The sequence below is a fragment of the Lemur catta genome, chromosome 12, assembly GCF_020740605.2.
Source record: "Lemur catta isolate mLemCat1 chromosome 12, mLemCat1.pri, whole genome shotgun sequence".
NCBI classification, from domain to species: domain Eukaryota; kingdom Metazoa; phylum Chordata; class Mammalia; order Primates; family Lemuridae; genus Lemur; species Lemur catta.
In genome coordinates this window covers 74,777,451-74,801,707 of record NC_059139.1, presented here as the reverse complement: position 1 = coordinate 74,801,707, position 24,257 = coordinate 74,777,451, and the positions used below count along the sequence as shown (strand labels likewise).

Genomic DNA, 24,257 nt, shown 5'->3' with positions numbered 1-24,257 from the left:
TTATTAATAACTCAAGATGGATTAAAGATTTAAATGTAAAACTTGAAACTATAAAAATTCTAGATGAAAAAATAGGAAAAAGTCTTCTGGACATTGGCCTAGGTGAAGAATTCATGACTAACACTTCAAAAGTAAATGCAACAAAAGTGAAAATAGACAAACAGGACTTAATTAAACTAAAAAGCTTCTGCACAGCAAAAGAAACAATCAACAGAGCAAAGAGACAACCTACAGAATGGGAGAAAATATTTATAAACTACATATCTAACAATGGACTAATATCCGGAATCTACAAGGAACTGAAATAGCACAACAAAAATAAAACAAATAAGCATGAACAAACATTTTTCAAAGGAAGACATACAAGCAGCCAACAAACATATTAAAAATGCGCAACATCACTAATCATCAGAGAGGTGCAAATTAAAACCACAATGAGATACCATCTTATACCAGTCAGAATTGCCATTATTAAAAAGTCGAAAAATAATAGATGTTGGCAAGGATGTGGAGAAAAGGGAACATTTATACATTGTTGTTAGGAATGTAAATTAGTACAACCTCTATGGAAAACAGTATGGAGATTTCCCAAAGACCTAAAAATAGATCTACTATTCAATCCAGCAATCCCACAAATAGGTATCTACCCAAAGGAAAACAAATCATTATAATAAAAAAGACATCTGCACTCATATGTTTACCACAGCACTATTCACAATAGCAGTCATGGAATTAACCTACGTGTCAATCAGCAGATGACTAGATAGAGAAAATGTGACATACATAAGTACATACATACACACACACACACACACACACACACACACACACACACACACACACACTATGGAAAACTACCCAGCCAAAAAAAAAAGAATGAAATATCTCTTGCAGCAACACAGATAGAAATGGAGGCCATTATCCTAAGTGAAATAACTCAGAATCAGAAAGTCAAATACTCCATGTTCTCAAAAATGGGAGTTAAACAATGAGTACAAATGTATGTACAGCATGGAATAACAGACATTGGAGACCAAAATGGGGGAGGGTAGGTGGAGGGTAAGAGATTAAAAATTACTTATTGGGTTCAATATGCCCCATTCATGTGACAGATAGGTACACTAAAAGCCTACACTTCACCACTAGGCTACATAACTATGTAACAAATCTGCACTTGTACCCCCTAAATCTATAAAGAATAATTTTATAAAGAAGGCTGTGTTATGCCTATAGCACCACTGGTTTTGAATTCAATGTTAATCAACATCATATGTTAAATAAGGTGTCTTTAAATGGAAGCATACATAAGACAAAGCTATATATTGATGAGCTGCTAAAAATGTTGTGACCCTGCTTGTAGAAACCAAACCCGTTAGGTCCTCTAGGAGCAATGATTCAGTACTCTCTAATGCAGTGTTTGCAGTGACTTTGTGGAACTATTATGATTAACAAAAATCAATTGTATTTGGCCACTTCCCACCATTTCTCCTGCTACCACCCAGGTCAAAGCCAGCATGACCCTTTGACTGGATTACTGCAATAACCCAGAAGTAATTGGTCTCCTTACTTCTGTCTTTCTCCCACTCCTTCCTTAGACTATTCTCAACAAGCCTACAAGAATTATCCTGTTAAAATGTCAGTTAGTTCATGTCATTCCTCTGCTCAGAAGATGCCAATGGTTTCTCATCTTAGAGTAAAAGCCTAAGTGTTTTAAAAGAAATACCAGGATCCCACATAATCTGTACCTCCTCTGCCACCCACCATTATTCTCCCTCACTCACTCCTATCTCCACATCTCTCCCTTAACAACTCAGTTCCAGCCATACAGGCATCTGTGCTGCTCCTCAAATATGCCAGACATGATAAGCTCTCAGTGACTTTGCTTTGGGTATTCCATCTACCTGGATAATCACCTGCTTTACTCCCCTCACTTCCTTCACTCTTTATTTAAATGTTTCTTTCTCTGTAAGTTATTACCTGATCATCCTCCCAACACCCTAACAAACTAGCATGTTTAGCTTTTCTCCGTTGTATTTACCACTATTTTATACACTATATATTTCACTTACTTATTAATTAGCTATCTTCTGCTCTAAAATGGAAGCCTAATGGAAGCAATGATTTTCATGTTTTGTTATCTACAATATCCCAAATTCAAAGAGCAGTGCCTAGCACATAGCAAGAACTCAATAAATAGTTCCTAGATGCATGGATTGATATAGTTCTTATATGAAGAAAAAAAAGATATTTAGACAAATAAATTTTTTAAAAAATTAAGTTTTAGACAGATTACAATTTTACCTTCTGCCATTTAGATCATGCTGTTTATATTACCAATATTACCTTCTGATGTTTACATATCTTTTTAATAATGAATTCCAAAACTAATATTGCTAAGGAGCTTACTTATGAAATAGAGAAGAAAATCAGCAAAAGGATATAACTTCTCTTAATCTCTTTGTATATAGAACTTAGCTTTTTTTATTTAACAAAACTAACCAAAGCTGAGACAAATCAAATTATTGTGCTTTTACTTTATTTTTAGGAAGTTACATGAAGAATATAAATGAATCATGTAGCATATTTCCTCCCACATAATATTTTAGCATCTAATGAGAATATTATAACTGTCACTCTAATTTCTGCACAGCTTTAATCCAATGTAAATTGGATTAATAACTAAAAGTTCCATTACTCTTAATAACTTTGAAAAGTTCCTACCATATGAAGCTCCATGCAGTGAAAAGCATTCATGCCGTAAGTTAGCCGCTGATATATCATGTGTTAATGAGTATATTTAAAAAAGGCAAAAATCTCTCACTTTGAGGTCACTCCAATAGAAACGATGATCAACAACCATAGCTTGAACTCTACTTTAGTCTTTAGCAAATATTGTATCCAAAATGCATTTCCTCCATATGTTTAACTGACAGATAAACTCTAATTCCAAAATATTTTCTAGAGTACTTCCATACGTCACCCATACAGGATTCTGATATTTAACTATCTTGAAGATATACAGATTATTGAATAAGAAGGCCAGTTGCCATTTGTGGTGAACTCAAAGAGAGGAAATCAACTAAAGAGCTTTTAAAAAGTCCTATTCATTTTTTAAAAATTGGATTTACTTAAACATAAATCTAGCCATCTGTCTTAAGGCTAGACTCATTTCAAATTGGTTTTCATAATTAAAGTACTCTAAAGAGACAACTCAAAAAATCCAATCAGTTTTAATTGGCTATAAAATATCACAGAACTACTCATAACACACGAAGAGGCAATTTAAGAAAATCTACTTCCCAATTACAGAAAAATTTACTTTTGAAAGAGACTGGAAGCTACTCCCTACAGTTCTAGCAGTATGTACCCTCTTAGTTTGTCTGCTTAGGGTAAGTGAGGGCTTATAAATTATCAGGGGGGTTACCAATCTCTTAGCAGTCTTTTTTGTTTCTTGTAGAGAAAGAATAATTAGGAAGATAGTTTGTTTTCCCACTCTTGTTGTAAAAGAGGGTAAAGAGAGCTCCTTTCAAGCTTCCCTAGAGTGATTGTCATGGGCATGTGTAATGTGAAGATGTTCATCCTGTTTTGTTTCTTTCTCCTGAATACGACTGAATACGACGTGTGATAAAGCAGAAGCATTCAGACTAGTATTCATTAAGTAGAATGTCCCACAAATACTATCATGAGTATTTTAAGGCTTGGTAAACACAAAATACTAACATAATTCTAGCTATACAGAATCAATTAGGTAGGCTATATAAAAACATATACCTAAGAGGCAGGTATTTTTAACACCTCTTTTACCATATTTCAGTACATCTTCAAGTCAATATACTTCAAAGCAAAATCATATTTAAAATCATTAAATTCAAAACCACATAGTTTAATATGGTATTGGTTAAATTTTAAAAAATTAGCATGTCTCTCATTTACTCCTAAACAATTTTTTCACTTTGGAAAAAAGTGCTACATGGTATATGCATAAGACTTCTGTGTAGATACATAGGTAAAGATGATGTATGTTATATACAACAAGAACAAGTGAGAGAAATAGTGAGCCCAAAATATCCCAAATTAATAAACTAATATAACTATCAGAACCAATAAGGAAGGAAGATGAAGTCCACAAAGACTCTAAAATTTAGGTTAATGTGTTTTGGCTTTTCATTATCACTAACAAAGTTTGATTTAATTCATGTGCTTCATAAGGAAGAAACTAAACTAACAAGGCCATGGATACTGAAATCAGAAAGACTTGGTTTCAACTATTTCTTTATTTTCCCCATATGTACTTAAAAACTGTGTGTCTATAATAAATTTCCAGAGAAACTATCTAGCATTATAATTTTTTGAAGACTGATATAATTATAATTATTAATTTTTTGAAGACTGATATATAACAATATAATAAAATCAGTATTAGTTTCACATGATCTGCCCTAAATAAAGAGAGAAAAACTGTAATGAGTAGAGTACACAGATATTCTCTGCAGCATTTCACAGGAAATCCATAGACAAGAAAATAAGAATAAAAAGTAAACCATGAAATAGCTCATGCCCGTAATCTCAGTGATTTGGGACACTGAGGTGGGAGGATTGCTTGAGCTTAGGAGTCCAAGACCAGACTGGACAACATAGCAAGACTCTATCTCTAAAAAGAATTTTTAAAATTAGCCAGTTGTGGTGGCACATGCTTATAGTCCTTGCTACTCAGGAGGCCAAGACAGGAGGATTGCTTGAGCCCAGGACGTCGAGGCTGTAGTAAGCTATGATTGTACTGCTACACTCCAGCCTGGGCAATAGACAGACCCTGTTACTTTACTTTTTTTTTGGAGACAGGGTCTCTCTCTGTCACCTGGACTACAGTGCATTGGCAGGATCATAGCTCACTGCAACTGCAAACTTCTGGGCTCCAGCAATCCTTCTGCTTCAGTCTCCTGAGTAGCTGGAACTACAGGCATATACCACCATATCCAACTAATTTTGCTGTTTTTTGTAGACAGGGTCCTGCTCTTGCTCAGGCTGGGCTTGAACTCCTGGCTTCAGGCAACCCTCCCACCTTGGCTTCCCAAGGTGCTAGGGATAACAAGTGTAAGCCACCATGCCCAGCCACTTTTTACTGTTAAAAGTAAACTTTTTTTAAAAGTTTAACATTTTCTAATAGTAAAACAAATTGTATGCCAACTAAAAAAATAGATAAAATATTTTCCTTCAAGTTTTATATAAAAATTTTTACTCATTTCGCATGAGATCAAAAGATAAACCACAAAGACAAAATAATTGAAACTACTTGTGTACACTGGTAAACCTAAACTTAGAGAATCTCTTAGAAAATCATGCACTATAAAAAGATTATCTAAGTATACAAAAACTTGAATTATTGCTTACACAAAATCAGAGACACTTTAATAGGAATTCTCAGAGTAATATATAAAACAAAACATACACATGGAAAAGTATTCTTACAGATTCATACAGAAAAAGTAGAGAATCATCATAAATTTTAAGGGAAAAAACTATCTCATAAAAGGCACTAATAACATAATTTTCAAACTTCAATGAATTCATGAACAAAAATTTATCACTCTTCTCTCTATTGTGAATCAAGGCAATGTTCTACATTTTCTCCTTTGACTAGAAGTCTTATAGCTTTAAAAATGTTATACAAATTCAAAATTCACATCTGGCAATTCATCAAAAGTTATCAGACATTCAAAGAACAAAGAAAATCTACCCAAAATGAGTGGACAAATGAATCAATTGAAGGTGATTGACACAGATATTAGAATTAGCTGACAAGGATATTAAAACAGTTATAATGGTATCCCATATGTTCAAAAAATTAAGTAGGGCCGGGTGCGGTGGCTCACGCCTGTAATCCTAGCACTCTGGGAGGCCGAGGCGGGTGGATCACTCGAGGTCAGGAGTTCGAGATCAGCCTGAGCAAGAGCGAGACCCCGTCTCTACTAAAAATAGAAAGAAGTTATATGGACACCTAGAAAAATAGAAAAATATATATAGAAAAATATATAGAAAAATATATATAGAAAAGTAGAAAAATATATATAGAAAAAAAAAATTAGCTGGGCATGGTGGCACATGCCTGTAGTCCCAGCTACTCGGGAGGCTGAGGCAGAAGGATTGCTTGAGCCCAGGAGTTTGAGGTTGCTGTGAGCTAGGATGACACCACAACACTCTGGCCAGGGTGACAGAGCGAGACTCTGTCTCAAAAAAAAAAAAAAAAAAATTAAGTAGATACATGGAAGATAAGACCAAATCCTACTTAAGGAGACAAAATCTACACTGCATGAGACAAAAAATACACCGGATGAGATCAAAGGCAGGCAAATTAGACACTGCAGAAGAAAATATTAGTAAACTTGGAGACACAGCCATAGAAACTAACTAAAACAAAACAAAAAAGACAAGGAAAAAAAATGAACAGATAATCAGTATGCTGTAAAACAACTATAAACAGCCCAATATAGGTACAACTGGAGTCTCTGAAGGAAAACACAAAGAGGTGAGATAAAATATATGTGAACAAATGATCGCTGAAAGTTTTCCAAATATGATGAAAACCATAAACTCTCAGACATAAGAAGCTCAAAAAACACAAATATAAGACAGAAAATTTTTTTTAAAAAACTAGCGAGACAAATCATGTTCAAATTGCTTAATAATAATGAAAAAAAGAAAACTTTGAAAACTCCCAAAGGAAAATAAACATTAAGAACAATAAAAATAAGTACTATAGCAGATTTCTCCTGCACAAGATACTGGAGAAACATCTTTCAAAACATGAAAGGGAGGAAAAAAAAAGGCTGTCAAAACAGAATTCTATACCACCAAAAATATATTTTACAAAGAAAGGTGAAATAGGCTTTTACAAACACACAAAAGCTGAAACAATTCATTACATGTAGACCTACGTTACAAGAAATGTTGAAAGTAAGTAAGCCACTTAAGTGAAAGTAAAACGATACCAAATAGAAATAGAGACAAAGATACAGAAATAATGCTGGAGAAAAATAAGTACATGATAAATGTATGAAATATTTTGCTTATTACTGAAGATAATTGAATATTTAAATAAAAACTAAAACATTAACAATGTAGTATGGAGAGCATGTCATATATAAAAGTAAAATATATCACAACAATAGCACAAACACTGGAAGGCAAGAAAGAGAATGATACTACGGTAAGGTTCCCATACTATATGCAAAGTAGAATAATATCGCATAAAGGTATACTATAGTAAATTAAACATACAATAAATCAAAACGTTAAAGCCAATAAGTCAACAAAGGAGATAAAAAGAAATTTTCAGAAAAAGTTTCAATGCATCCAAAGAAAGAAAGAATAAAGCAAAAGGGGAAAAAAGAACAGATGGAACAAAGACAAAACAAATTACAAGATGACAAATTTAAACCTAACATTATACAAAAATCACATTTAAGTATTGGTATAAATACCACCAGACTATCAAAATACGAAAGTAAGACCTAATTATATGTTCCTTACAAGAAATTGCATTTCAAAAGTAAAGACAGAAACAGGTTAAAGGAAAAGTATGAAAAAAGGATATACTATGTAAACACTAATCAAAAGAAAGCTAAAGTGGCTATATTAATATCAAATAGAATAGACAACAGAAAAAGAATATTACTACCAGAGATAATAAAGGTAGTTTCAGAATGATAATGGGACCAGAACATTAAGAGGATATAATAACAAAGATTGTTTACATACCTACTATCAGAGTTTCAAAATATATAAAGTAAAAACTGACATCAGTATAAGAAGAAATAAACAAATCCACAATTATAGTTGGATATTTCAATATCGTTCTCTCAATAATTAATGGAATACATAGAAAAAATATTGGTAAGAATATAAAGAATTTGGGGGGGGTGCCAAGATGGCAGACTAGAAGCAGACTGTGCATGCTGCTCTGAAGGAGGAAAACATGAAGGTTTATTGTACAGATAAAAAAAAGTATTAACAGATCCAGATGCTCTCGTTTCCTCTTGTTGTATCTTGCATCAGCTAGATCTCTGTACTAAAGCTACAATCTTAAGTGACACTTTGCAACAAGTTATATGTACTGTTTACTATATTGGTGCAAATGTAACATGGCATGGTCAATTTCATAACAAGCTACAGTTGAAGGACGAAGTATCTACTATAGATTTGCCATATCATTCTAAAGTATGTTGGCTACGGCAGGGACTGGTGTTAACCAACATGTTATCTCTCTGAGAACAGATAGTTAAGTTTTATGAAGAACAGAATCACCAATGTGAATTATTGAAAGAAGATTTCTATAGGAGATCTTTAATGTCAAATTAAAATGACTTGATTATTTCTTTGCAAGGTAAAACTAAGTCTATAGATGATATGTAGCAAAAAATCCAAGCAATTTGAAAAAAGCTATCTATTTTAAAAACACTTCTCCAAAAGGAAATTTTGGAAGAACATTTTCCCCATTAGCAAAGGTCATTGATGAGCAGGTTGGTACATGTGAATCGTTTGAAGAATACACAGCTATTACAGACCTATTAATTGGAGAATACAATGAACGGTTCACTGACTTTAAAAATCATGACATCACACTCAAATTAGCATTTTGGCCTCACCTAGTTGATATCACCAAGGCATCTAAAGAACTACATACAGATGGAATTAATTGAGCTCTCAGTGGATGACATTTTAAAGTCACTGATGCTTAGAAAGATCCAATTGAAATATGGAAAAATGCAGTAGAATACCCATGCCTCTGTCAACATGCCTGAAAAATGCTTTCTTGCCTTTCAACCACTTATTGCTGCAAATCTACATTCTCCTACCTAACCCAAATCAAGACATCCTTAAGGTCACAAATGACTGATATCCATGTAGAGGATCAACTGAAACTGTGGACCTCCATGCTGCAACCAAATATTCAAATGCTTTCCAACAAAAAGCAGACACAACAAAGTCATTAAAAGGTTAGTTAACTTTAAAATTAGCATAGTTTTCATTTTTGAAATTATTAATTACATAGTAGTTAGATTTTTACAAAATAATATACATTTTTAATTATATCTAATTGAAGTTTCTTGATCGTGGACTTACTTGATTACAGATGAATTAATGCAACCTTCCAACATGAAAAGGTTCCCCACCCCTGGTCTAAGACATATGGTAATCAAGATAGTATGGTATTGACATAGAGACAAACAAATAGTTCAGGAAACAGAGTCCAGAAATAGACTCATACAGATACGGTCAATTGATTTTTAACAAAGATGCCAAAGCAATTCAGTAGGGAATGGGCAATCTTTCAACAAATGGAGCTGGGACAACTGAATAACCATGCGCACAAAGATAAATTTAGACCTTTACCTCACCTCATACACAAAAATTAAGTCAAAATGGATCACAGACCTAAATGTAAGAGCTAAAACTGTAAAGATTTTTAGAAGAAAACATAGGAGAAAATCTTAGTAACCTTAACTTAGGCAAAAATTTCTCAGATTCTATGGCAAAAGAAAATGCATACATGAAAAAAAAATTATTAGACTTCCTCAAAATAAAAACATTGGTCCTTAAGTCACCATTTAAAAATACATGCCCCAGACTAGGAGAAAATATTTACAAATTATATATCTAATAACTTGTATGCAGAAAATATAAAGAACTCCCCAAACCAGTAACAAGAAAACAACCCAATTAAAAATGTGCAATAAATTTGAACAGGCACTTCACTGAAGAACATACCGATAGCAAACAAGCACATGAAAAGATGTTCAACATCATCAGTCATCAGGAAAATGCAAAGTAAAATTTCAGTGAGACACCACAGCTAAAATTAAAGGCTAGCCATACCAAGTATTAGCAAGATGTAGAGGAACTGGAACTCTCATACACTAACGGACAGAATGTGAAATGGTACAGTCACTTTGGACATAAGTTTGGTAGGTTGATCAAAAGTTAAACATACACCAGTATATGATCCAGGCATTCCACCTCTAGGTATTAATCTAGGAGAAATGAAACCATATACCCATACAAAGACTTGTACATAAATATCCATAGCCATTTTATTTGCAATCACCCAAATGTCTATTAACAGGAAAATGGATAAACAAACTGTGGTAGTTCCATACAACAGAATATTAATGAGCAATTTAAAAAACAAACTACTGATACATGCAACCCTGGATGCATCTCAAAATAACTCTTCTGAACATATCAATCTAGACAAAATAGAGTATACACTGTATTATTCCTTTTTAAAATATTCTAGGAAATGAAAACCAAAGCAGAGGCAGGTCAGTAGTTGCCTGGGGATAGGAAATGGGGGAATTGCAGAGATTTGGAAGGCAAAGATTACAAACGGGCATTAGGAATCTTTTCTGGGTGACAGACATGTTCATTATCTTGATGTTAGTGATGGTTTCCCAGATATATACATATGTTAAATGTATAAATATTGTAATATTATTTGATATTTTACTATTTAATAAATATTTTAAATATGTATAATCTGTTATATGTCAATTATACCACAATAAACCTGAATAAATAAAAAACAAAAAAAGGTAGAAGAAATTCTTCTACATGGCAATGAAATACAGTATGTACTACTTTATTTGGATCCTGGATCCAAAACAAGCAACTAAAAGGTTTAAGACATATTTGTGATAAATTTAAATACAGATTATATATTTTATTAATGTATCAATGTTAAGTTTCTTGGCCATGTTAAATTGCGATTATTTTGGAAAATCTAAGAGTTCTTAGGGAATATATGCTTAGGTATTTAGGGAGAACTGTTAAAATGTTTACAATATACTTCCAAGTGGTTGAGCAAAAGAAAACTTTATGCACATCTATTCATATATACATACATGCATACATACAGAGACAGACAGACAGACTGAGAAACAGAGACAGAAACAGCAAAAGTCCAGTGGTGATAATATTTTGGCAATTTGTGAATCCAGTTAGAAAGTATGCAGATGTTCATCATGTTATCACTTCAACTTTTCTGTGGGCTCGAAATTTTTTAAAAATGGGGTAAAAATTTCCTTTTATAAAAATTTCAACTTTCAACTGCCTGAAGGTAGGGTCCACATCCTTTTCATTTTATATCTCTAATATTTACCAAACAAGACAGATTTATATGAAATAGGTGATTAAGTAATTAATGGATAAATGGATTAGTATAGGAATATTAAATGACAAAGAACAGTTTCAGAATAACTTGATATTAAAATTGGTACCCTGATGAGGATCACCTATGTGAGAACTTGTTTTCTTCTCTTACAGTAACATTCTTTTTCTTTTCAATTTTTATGAAAAAATTTCAAACCTATATAAAAGTAGAGAGAATTGTTCAATAAACTCCCACGTATCTATCAACTGGCTTGAACAATCATCAAGTCATGACCAATCAAGTTTCATCTATACTCCCATCTACTTAATTCTCATTCCCTGGATTCTTCTGAAGCAAATCTCATACATCACATCATTTCAGCTATGAATATTTCCATATTTACCTTCAAAAATGTAGAAGTCCTCAAGAAAATAAGCACAATTTCATTATCAAACTTAAAATATAACAAGATTTTCTTAATATCATCAAATATACTCTCTGGGTACAAATTTCTCAGATGATTGCATAAATCTAATGGTTGATTTTAAAATCAGGATCCAAACAATATTCATAGCTATACATTCTAAAATGCTAATCCTCACAAATCCCAGGTACCTACTACATGATTTATTTCCACAACCATCCATCACTCCTTCACTGGGAATACATAGGAAAAGAAAAAAGGATGAGTCTTCTGTTAACCTTTTATCCACAAGAAATGTCCCATCCAGCTATATAGCTAGCTCTCACCTGATGGTATAAAACAGGCCCCAAGTTCAGCAACTTATATACTACTTTGTTACTCCTGGCACAAACATTCACTGATTCATGATTTTTAAAATTAATTAACAGACTAAATAAAACCCATATTAGAAAATGCTTGATTTATTTCTCATAGACAACTACAGCACTGATGACAGTCAAAGGGAGTTATTAAAGCATATGTCATGGCAAACACTGCCTGAGTTCCCCATATTTACTCGGAGAACCCCAGCAAACCTCTGGGATATCTCTTAAGAGATAAACCTCAGAGTATTATTTATTTTCTAATATAAAAAGTAAAGAAAATATTTTCTTTGATACTATTGACTGCAAATATAGGCTTTATGCATTCACAAAATTATTTTATGGCTAAGCCTAAACATGTGCTTAACCAACTAAAAGTATTCAGAATTTAATCTCCAATAGGAAAGTAAAATCTGGGTATTTTGTATTCAAGTACTAGTTATTCTATGCTGCTGTCAAGAAACACCCATAAATGAAATGCATTAAGTTCTCAACAAAGTGAGGTCCCTGAGCAAGAGGCTTTCTTTGCTCATTGCTTCAAGCCAACCTTATCTTAAAAAGCTTATGACTCTGGGAACACCTGAATGTAAACAGGGTGTAAACAGGTCAGGGCCTAGGCAAATCTTTTGGAATTGGTTTCCCTATTTTCCAGTTTCTATGTTTCTTCCCTCAACCCTCCTCTATTTTTCCCAGTCATCCTTTAGCCATTTTACAATTGATCTGCTGGCTGTTAATGTAACAATTGTTATCAGCAAGGAACATCAATGGATTCCAGACCACTGGATGGAAGGTTGTTGAGGGTCAAGGTATTTACACAAGCCATTATCTCTCTCCAGAATTACTTACTAATTACATGGGGTAAAAGTACCTTCACAATGAAGAAATCTGGTAGTCACCACTTGATTTAAGTGATTAAACTTGACTGAGGACTAAGAGTAAGACAACCAACTTTACGTGCTTCCTCATAGGATGTACAACTATGAAGTGTCCTTGCCAAAAATGTTTAACCTGAATCTAATCAAGCCTCTAGACCTATCATTACATTTATGGGGAAAAACGGGACAGACTAAGGACAAGTTAAACAGCAGTATGAGGAAGCAATCAGACAAATCTAGAATAAGAAAAATTTTACACAAAAACTCTCCTGGATTCTTGATAAAAATCAACATCATGAATAAAAAGTGGGGGAACTATTCTAGATGAAAACATTATGATAAGAGTCTAAAGAGAGACAACAATCAAATGTGGCATCTTTGACTTGATCAGATCCTTGTTCAAATCAACAACAACAAAGACAATGAACAGAAAAAAATAACTATAAAACACATTATGAGAACAACTAAGGAGATTAGAATATTAGATGATAATAACAAATACTGTTAATTTTCTTAGATGCAGTAATAGCATTGTGGCTTCTTAGAAGAATGTCTCTATTTTTACAAGATGCATAATCAAGCATTTAGGGATCAAGAGTATGATGCCTGAAACCTACATTCAAATAGTTCAGAGACAGCCAGCCAATGTGGCAGAATGTTAACACTTGTTGAATGTACGTGACTAATATAAATATTCACTGTACCATCCTAATTTCTATGGTCGTTTAAATTAAAAAAAAAAAGTTGGGAAAAATAAAAATAAAATGATGGGCTGTTTGGTTGGAGCAGGAGGAGATGCTTTTTCTATCTGTGTAAATTATAGCTAGTCCTGATAAGGAAGTGGATTAATTACTTTTAGAACTTGGCATGAGGGATGGAGTAGGAGGATTTCCCTCAGTGGCTACTTTCTGTTTCCTGAGTTACTTATTCTTTTTCCCATCTGGTGTTTATAGGTACTTTCCATTCCCTTCTTGCTCAGAGCAGTCTTCCTGAATTAGCCTTAAGGCACCTGACTAGCCTAACTTCCTCAATTCTTCTCTTTCTACCTGGGTTAACTTGATCCCTTTTAACTTTAACTTCACATTGACCCAAGACTCTTTTCATTTTTGGCTCACCCTAAACCATTTTCTTCACCCAATTTGAGGGAGCCACAATCCTTTACCCATGGTTCTCAAGAATTTCTTCTTGGTTACATCTTCTTACTCATTCTGCAGGTACGTTTAGAGGCATTTGCACTTTTACTAAACCAAGTAAAGGTGATTTTCTGTCTACAAGAGAAGAGGCACTGACAGGAGTCATAAACAATTGTGCACGTACATGTGTTTGGTAGTGAGGTGATAGGAATTGGGGGAATCCCTTTACCACCGTGTGTACTTCTTTGTATCAAAGGATCTTTGTATCTAAAGTAAGTGTTTGTTAATGAAATGAAGGAAAAAAAGAAACCACTAAATTATTCAGCTCAATATGCTAAACTTATTTTGGTTGTTCTCAGCATAAATTATAAGTAATAATCAACAGACTAAAGTCCAAATTAGTCCAAGTCTATTTAAAACTGTAAATATTTGCTCCTTCAACATAGTATACAGCAAAGCAACTGTAACATTTAAAGTCTATTACAAAAAAATTAATTAAAATGATGCTCCATTCATACTGCTGATATGTGTTATATTTTACGTAACAATGAACATAAACTAGTATTCCTTTGGATATAAATATTAACATTCAAATTTTAAAATATTTAGTATAATCTACATGGCAGGGGACAGCAGTTTGGAATTTCAACATTAACCTAGCCTTCTTGCTGGTCTACTACCACTGCTGAGCCCCTAGTTGTAAAAACTGAGCCCTTGAGTCCAAACCCATTTCTTGATCAAATCCAGAATTTATCCTTTACTAGAGGAATTATTTCCAGGCCTTGTCTCCTGAAGGTCTTGTCTTCTCCAGGTGGATGTTTTGTGTCAAAAGGGGATTTTAAATAGCTTTCTCAAGACCTCATAACATTTAAAGTAATGACTCTGGATGCCAGACCCGTATCTGTAATCTACGTTTAGCCCCCAGCAGTCTAGGGCTCATTCCAGAAATGCCCAAGTCTGGCCCAGGTAGCTGAACTAAGATTCTGACATAAAGTCTATAAATGTTGGAAAAATTTGCCATCACAGCTCATTATCCTTACAAAGAGTAAATAACTTCACAAAAAGAACTTTTATCTCCATAAGAATAGAAATAGTTTGAAAACAGAAACAAATTTTTCAAAAATAAAATTTTATACTCTTTTCGTTTAAATTAATATAAACATAGCTTTGATTATAAAAGAAAAATTTGCATGTCTCCTGTGAAACAGTTTATTAGCACTTACTTAAAAAATAACTTTTCTGTACGATTTAATGGGAGAAATCAAATTCTTGAAAAGAGAAAAATACTATCTTGAAAAGATACTACACTATCACTAATACCTTCAGAAATACAAATGTACACAAGGTCATAAAGGAGATTCAGTCAAATAATTCAGTTCTTAAAACCAACTGAAAGCATGGTCTTCAGATCCTCTCAGTGCTTTCCTACTATTAATACCACACTAAATACTGTTTCATCTGGATCAAAAGTAATCAAGAACAATGATTACCTATGATTAATCTTTTATAATGTAAACATTAGTAAAAAGAACTACTTAAAACTTTATTATGAAATGAGAATTAGATTTTATTTTTAAAACAAAAATAAACTCTATCATTAAAAATAGGTCTCAAGGACTTGAGAGTAATTATATATTTCCTTTTCTTACTAATCCTTCTCCAAAGGTACAAACCCAATGTAAAATACATAGCATAGTTGGGTTATAATAAAATTAAGTCATCACTTGCTTTGGGTGAAGTTAGATACGGATATTTACAATGTGATTTAATCAACCTAAGAATGCTAGGAAGGCATGAAGTAATGAACTTTATAAAATTAACTATTTAACAGATTAAGAAGTAATGATTAATATATGAAACTATTTTTAAGCTCCTTTTGATGGTTTGGCAAGGGATCCCTCATATAAAAAACTAAATTTTGAAACTGGATGAAACTTGGAGTTCTCAAGTTAGAGTGTCTACTAGACTGTAAGCTCCTTGAATTCCTAGGAAATATTGTTTTGAGTTTCAAAACTTAGAAAGCTCAGTAAATGTTTCTTGGTTATCTAAAGTGCTCTTAAAATAAAGAAATAATAATTAAGTACAGAAGTTTGAAAATCTATGAAATAATCATACAATGTTGGAACTTAAATCTAAGACTATGACTCCAAAGCCTATCATCTTTCCACTATGCCATTTTTTTCTTCATTAAAATAACTCAGATAATTTAATTACAAAAATATTTTAAAATATATACCTACATTAATAAATAAACCATAATCTCAAAATATTGGCTGAGGTATATGAAAAATAAATAAAATAAGTAAAAATGAGAAAACTGTGTACATGGATTCATCTTACCTAAAAAAGCAATAGAAACATTACAAGAAGCAGAAACATCAAGTAAAGGGAGGGGACATAAAGCAAGATGTTGGGGGGAAAATGGGAAGGAAGAAGGTAGGGAGGGACAAGGAGAACAGGGAGAGAAAAGCAGCTGGGAGGAGAAAGAGAAGGAGGGGAAAAGGAAGGAGGAAGGAAGGGAGAAAGAGAAAGAGAACTGCACATAAATCAGTGTCACTTTTAGTCTACTGGAAATAACAATGATATTTTCATTGTGTAAGATACAGCCAAACAGAGGAGCTGTTTACTCATTTACTATGACAAATTAACAAATAATAAAGAATACTTGAGAATATATAACAAATAAAAGGCAAAGAGAAAAAACATTGATGAAAGAGAAAAGAAATTTAAGAACCAAAGGAAAACAGAGTTTCTAATAAAGTTTTTATTTAGTAAGGAAGAAAATTAACAAAACAAAAAGAAAAATTTTCCAACTTTAAAAAATGTTTTAAATATAAATATGAAGACTGTTTAGTCACATTTAAACATAAGGAAAATATTGCCCAATTATAGCAACAGCCAAAGAAGCTTTTGTTCATAAACTATACTTAATCTCCACTGAAATCTAACATTTAACAATTTTTGGTACAAAATTACATAAGTACTTAATAAGAAACTATAACCATAAATCTCTGTTTAAAACATAAATAATATGCTCCTCTTGCCATTTACTTCTTAGACTTCTTATGAAAATTTTAGGATAATATAGATACATAAAATTAAGCTACGAAGATAACATAATGCTATAAAATGATGTGGTTTTAATTACTTAAATACTATAGGTAAAAAGATTTAAAAAAAACTTCCAAACAAATACAACCCAACTTTTCCTATTTGAGTACTTTGTAATTAAATAAGAAAATAAGATGCTAGAGAGAAAATTTTAAACACTCCTTGCATTCTATAACAAATGCTACAAAGTTCCATTTAGTATGAACTATTCAAAAATATGTTGAAAATGTAAAACAACAAAAAATTAGTAAGACTTTCTGTACAGTTTGACAGTTTAGTCTACTTTGGTTTATTTTAAGGTTTTTTGTATGTGAATTGCTCTAAATGGAATCATTCCAATGCTTAGAAAGATAACTTTCAAATGGTAAGAATAAAAATCACTTAAACAATTTTCATAATTTTACGATACCTTTTGCTAAAGCTTCTTTATATTTCTCTTTGGCAGAATTCATTTCTTTTATTAGTTGTCTATAGCTGGATTTTAATTTCTCCAATTCTGTCTTTGTCACCTGTCAAAGAAACAAAATGCTGAAAATTTATTAAATGTTTAAATTTACATTGGGTTTTTTTAATCCAGATGGCTGACTAGAGGAATTTCAAGCACACCTCATCCACTTAGAAGAACCAAAACAGTGTGTAGACAATCACACTCTGAATATATTATCCAAGAGGGAACATGGGAGTCCCACAGAGAAGCAATAGGCACCAAAATCTAGGAAGGAGAGGGAAAACAGGTAGCCTACATGGCTGGGACTGGCCAAGAGTAAATCCCCAATACAGGAGTGAGTGAGTGAGGGTCCTTCTGCAGTCCACTTTCCCCCAATACAGGAATGAGTGAGTGAGGGTCCTTCTGCAGTCCACTTTCCCACTGAGGAATCATACAATCCAGCCCACAGGAGAGTACCTTGGGACCAAATGAGAGACTGTGAGAAAGAACTGCTCTAGGGATGTAACATGCCTTGTTTTTCACACCTTTTCTGAAACCTAATTGGCCACATCAAGACACTAATCTTCATTCCAGCTCTTAACAGACTGTGCGCAGTCCTGAGAACCAAGGCCACCAGTCTTAGCCATTAGGGGCACTCAGGCTGCTGCTTACACAACTGGGCCATGAGCAGGCCATGGTCTCCCATAAGCAGGACTGAGAAGCATATGTATGGCATGGGCTGCAGCCACCAGCACTGGAAGTAAGCACCGCCCGTGGGGCTTAAGAAGGATGAGAGATGCCGTGGAGGCTTGGTCTTGAGCTGGGCGAGGGCTCCTATGGCCCAGGGCTGAGTTGCAGGCTAGGCACAAATCACCAGGTCTGATGCAGCAGCAGCTGGGTCAGCTGCAACAGGCAGGACAGGGCCTTGGTGGAACTGGGGCATGAAAGGAACAAAAGTCTCCCATATGCCAGCCAAGGCTGTGGCCACTAGGATCAGGCACACCCTCCCTGTGGCAGGACCTCAACACAGTGGTAGTAACCCCTCACCTAAGCATCCCAGCACGGTACTGAGGATTGCCCTGTCCTTGCCTGTCACAGCTGGTGCATGTACTCACCACTGAGGGAGCTGAGCTCAAGCCTGAACCAGTCCAGTTCTACCAGGCTTCACTCACCACCGCTGCGCAACCATGACAGAGTACGGGATCTGGGGTCCTGGGTTCCACAACCCAATCCACCATCTGGGATACTCAGGCACTATTCCTGGGGGACTAAGGTTGAACGTAAGCACCCTGCTACTACCATCTCAGCTGGGTCCTACTCACAAAGACCACCTACTGGACTGGAGGCCGGCATGCAGAGCCCATTGTAACCACTGCCAACACAAGCACGCAGCACTTGGAACTCGGCAGAACATCTTACCACCACTGTTCGCACCATCATGCAAGCCATGTCAGCTACCCAGGAGCTAGAGAGCCAGCTCACCTTTCCAGTACACTGCTGCTACACTGGCATCCAAGAAAGCCACACAGAGGTCAGAGAATCAGCCGCCCTGAAACCACCAACACAGCCAGCATATGCTGCTCCAGTGCACAAGAATAGACATACAGCTCCTACTGCTAAAACTGAAACCTAAAGATGAGCCAACAAAACATTCTAGTCACCTGCACAAATTCATCACAGCCTCCACTAATTAATACACCCTAACACACAGAGGAAACCACAGATAACATTAATGCTGTTTATAGCCAAAAAAAATTATACAGAGACTTCACTACTGCACATACTCAGAACCAAGGCCAAATGATCCTACCCAACCAACATTATAGTCACAACTTCAGGAAAAAGTATGCATGCCCCCTGCCAACAAAAGTAAAACTAAAAATAAGAAACAGCTAATATTACACCAGATATGTAGAAATCAATGTAAAGATACAAGAAACATGAAAAAGCAAGGTTTTATAACATCCCCAAAGGAAAATAATAATTCTCCAGCAATAGATCTTAATCAAAAAGAAATCCTTGAAATCCCAGATAAAGAATTCAAAATATTGATTTTTAAAGAAGCTCAAAGAGATGCAAGAGAAAGACGAAAAACAATATGAAAAACTCAGAAAAATAAATTCAGGATATGAATGAGAAATTTACCAAAGATCTTTAAAAAAAAAAACAAACAAATTATAGAACTGAAAAAGTCATTGAAGGAAATACAAAATACATTCAAAAGCTTCAACAATACACTAGAACAAGCAGAAGAAAGAATTTCAGAACTTGAAAACAAATCTTTTGAGATAACACAGTCACACAAAAATAAAGAAAAAATAATAAAAATGAATGAACAAAGCCTTCGAGATGTTTAGGACTATATAAAGCAACCAAATTTACAAATTATTGGTATTCCCAAGGGTGAGGAGAGAAAACCTTATTTTATGAAACAACAGATGAAAACTTCCCACATCTAGCAAGAGGCTAGATATCCAGATACAGGAGGCTCAGTGATCCCCAGGCAAATATAATGCAAAAGGGACATCACCATGGCACAATATAATCAGACTGTCTAAAGTCAATGTGAAAAAGTGAATTCTAAAATCAGTAAGAAAAAAGTGTCTAATTACCTAAAAAGGAAACCTCATAAGACTCACACCAATCTTCTCAGCAGAAACCTTACAGGACAGAAGAGAATGTGATGAAAAATTCCAAGTGCTTAAAGAAAAACAACTGCCACCCATGAATTCTATTTTCAGCAAGATTAACCTTTATAAATGAAGGAGAAAAGTATTCTTTCACAGATAAGCAAATCCTGAGGGAATTCAACAATTGGCCCTACAAGAAATGGTCAAGGGAGTCCTAAACTTGGAAGCAAATGGATGACATTCACCATCATGAAAACACATGAAAGTATAAAACTCAGTCTTCAATAAAATAGTAGCAAATCAAATCTAACAGCCTATCAAAAAGATAATACACCATGCTCAAGTGGGTTTTATACCAGGGATGCAAGGATGGTTCACAGCAACCAAAATTAGTGGGTGGAATTATAGGGGGAAAAAAGACAGTGACTATGTGGATGATGGGTAGGTGAGAGTTCATTCTACTATTCTTTCTCCTTTTGTATGTTTACTAATTTCCATAACAAAAACAGTTTTTGAAAAGTTATTCAGAAGAGAGAGACTCTAAATACAAAGAAAACTTAGGAGTACCTTAACTAAGTTATTATTTTGCCTGTAGTTTCTTTTTAAATTTATGAATAGTATTACATAATACGAATTCATTTTTTAAAAAAGGTAAGAGCTATTTCAGTAAATAAAAGATAAAAATTCTAAGTAATAAGAAAGCATTGTTTCATAGTTTAATTGGCAGCATATTTTTCTTCCTTAAGAGTAAATAAAGTAACAATATATCTTATAATCAATGTTTTATGTTCAATAAAATGTTATTTATTAGAGAGCCCAAACCTATTTCTTGTAAGGAAATGATGAATAAACTATTTTTTAAGTCAAATAGGATAAAATATTTCAATGAATTTAAAAAAGCAATTAAAGGAAGAATTTCATTATGGAAAGACTAACCTTGATCATCTCTGCCTCTATCTGCTGATGAACACCTATATAACTTTTCTTCACCTGCTGCTTGTCCTTGATCATCATGGTGAGCCTGTGTAACGGTCCAGAGTTTAGGTCCTCTGCATGTGTCTTCATTATCCTACTAAGTTGCTCCGTCTGCTGAATCATGAGTAGCCAGGACTTAAAAAAAGAAAGAAAGAAAGAAAGAAAGAAAGAAAATTAGCATTTGTAATAGAGATTAGAGGTTTCCATTTAGCTGTGCATTAAGTGTTTGAAAACTTTAAATATTTAGTTTTACAGAAATTATTACATTAATATAAAAATAGCAGGTTTTTGGCAATTGTGTAATGAGCTATGAATGGTTTATATTTAACATTTCCAACTTCAACTACAAATGCTTCAAATTTAAATAATCAGAGACTGTAGAATTTTAGGAAAAAGATTAAAGGACTCTTTGAGAGTGCACACTTGCAGTCTTCATTTTATCACTTCTTAATTGTTTTCCAACACAATGGAATATTGTTCTGCCCACACCATTCTGATATCCCAGTAGAGTCACCAATTCTTAAACTTCAAATGCAATAGACATTTTGCCACCCTTATCTTAACTCATCTCTCCAAGACATCACATCCTGCTGACTCGCTTCTTACTGAAACTGTCTTCTTTTGGGGCTTGCATGGCTTCCTATCTTATCTTCCAACACTCCTGGCTTGTTTCTAAAATTTCCTTCTTCAATCTGTGGTACCTGTTCTTTTGCTGTCTGTGTCTTAAATACTAGTATTCTCCAGACTTCTATCTATTGCTCTCTTCTTAGTAAGTACCATTAGATCATAGCAGTGCTTTCCAGCACAATACACCTAAGAGGCACAACATATTTCCTCAATAGCAGAGACACATAATGGTGGGGTCCAGGCAAGTGGGCATATGGACACTGCTGGAAAAACAAATCATTTGTTATTGGTTAGACTTCCTAATGTTTATATACTGAGAAAAGTAACAAAAGAAAGTTCTTCACTGTAGGTCTTCAAAATTCAATTCAGAAACAACAAAGACCTATCACAGTCAGGGAGGGGCTATGTTAAAGATATAAAAAAAAGAACACAGTATGGTATCAGATATTAACAAGAATCATTTTCAACTTTATTACTTTTGATCTGTGAATGAAGAGAATTATTCTTTTTCTGTTAATATTCCAATATAATCCTAAATCAAAAACATCTAAATCAAAATTATAGCTTAAAGCAAGCAAATTCTTAGCCACAGTCCATACTTACCAGGGTCTAACTCAGTAATCTCATTTTTGATACACTGCAAAAAAATGGTTTTTCAAAAATAATAACCTTTGAGGGTATTTGTTTAGTGAGGGAGGTTGTGAAATGCTATCATGAAAACAGAACATGATATGCAGCCTATGAACCCATCATATTTACTTTTAAATATGAAAATGTTAAGAGCACTAATATGGTCTTAACATCACAAAGCAATTTAAAACTGATGTAGCCCTTCCTTTAAAATCTAGAACTTAACAAAGATGCAAAACACAAAAAACTATACTACATGAATTAAACATATAAACTAAATGGCTATAAGAACTTATGTAGCTTTGCCATTTTCATCTAATATTTTCACTCCATAAAGATACAACGTTGGAAAAACATTCCTTTGCATGTGTAAGAGAATGTTAAGGCTATAAAAAAAAAAAAAAAGTGAGATGAGTCAGTGTTCTTTTCTATCCTCAAAAAATAAATATTCTCTACGTGCTTTGTAGCAATAAATTTCCATGATTTTATGTGGAAGTCCTCAGAGCCTAGGGGGGAAGGCTTCTTGGAAGCCAACATTAAAGACCACAGTTAAGTTACATTGCCCCCTTCTCCCAAAAGGGAACATCCTAGCCTGCCTAATACCCCTGTTCATCGTAGTCACTACAGGAAGTTCAATGTTCCAAAGAATATACGACCACTCCAACTATCAACTCCACATTGCCCTCAATATCTCCTAATCCAACCCAGGCTGCTATATATAGAATCCTATATTCTCAAGAACTCTTGTTCTATGATTAGAAAAGTCCTCATACGCCTTATCAGAATTTTCCATGTACATTCTAGTTTTAATAAAAACCTGGCTCTATCCCACTCCCAATGCCTGAATGCTGCTAATAAATATTCCCTCTCTTCTGGCAAAAGTTCCTGCTCTATGAAGCTCAGGCTACACTTCCCCACAAACAATCCATCAGCAAGTCTTTCAGATTCTGCCTCCAAAGTTAACCACAAATCCACACACCTCTCTCCATCTCCACGGCCACTCCTTTTGAAGGTTATGATTATCTCTGGCTTAGACTATTACCAATGGTATACTCTCATCCTATTTTTAATCCATTCCCCTTAAAATATCAAAAGAAATTATTAACATTGTCCTCCTTCAAACTTTACACTGGCTTTCCTTTGCATTTAAAGAAAAATCCAAATTCCTTTCTAAGAACTATAATGTCTCCCACTATCTGTACTCTGTCTGTCCTTCCAACCTCATGTTTTGACGTTCTCCACCTGGCTAAACAAATTCTCTGAGCACTGTTCTTCCTTCATTTTTCTGAACATATCAAGCTCTACCTGGGGTGGGGAACCTGTGGCCTTCCAGATTCCCAAGTGCAGCCCCTCAACTGAATCCAAACTTCACAGAACAAATACCTTTATTAAAAGAATTTGTTATGTAAAATTTGGATTCAGTCAAAAGGCCTCACTCAAGGATCCAGAAGGCCACATGTGGCCCCAAGGCTGCAGGTTCCCCACAATCTCCTCCTGAAAGTTTTCTCCTCTTCCTGGAAGCTCTTCCTCTCCTTCACATGACAGGAGCCATCACTTCCTTTACTAATCAGCTAAATCTCATGAATCCTTGCTATTCTCTCTCTTGGCACTTAGAACAATTATTTATCTGTATGTGGGTTCTTTTTTTATAATGTCTCCTCAACTGGAAGGGAAGTTCCATGAAGGCAGTACCATGTCTCTGCCTACTATTTCAGGTATTTACTGTGATGCCCAAGACAACAGATACTAAATATTCATGGAAGGAAGGAAGGAGAGGGAGGGAGGGAGAAAGGGAGGGAGGGAGAATGGGAGGGAGAGAAAAAGGAGGAAAGGAATGAGGAATGTAGACTAAAACCATAAATTGAATACATGCCATAAAAAGGGTTTAAAAAATCTTTTTATTTTAAACCGAAAATG

General features: G+C 34.2%; 1 protein-coding gene across 1 annotated transcript in view; it reads right to left on the bottom strand.

Moving 5' to 3' along the window:
• FER (FER tyrosine kinase) overlaps window positions 1-24,257 on the bottom strand; it is a 369,146-nt gene that overhangs the window by 298,924 nt on the left and 45,965 nt on the right. The window contains exons 3-4 of the mRNA XM_045565690.1: window positions 21,045-21,218; window positions 17,461-17,560 (exon numbers count right to left, since the gene is read on the bottom strand). Of these exons, the coding sequence (XP_045421646.1) occupies window positions 17,461-17,560; window positions 21,045-21,218 (274 nt within the window). The remainder of the gene's footprint in view (window positions 1-17,460; window positions 17,561-21,044; window positions 21,219-24,257) is intronic.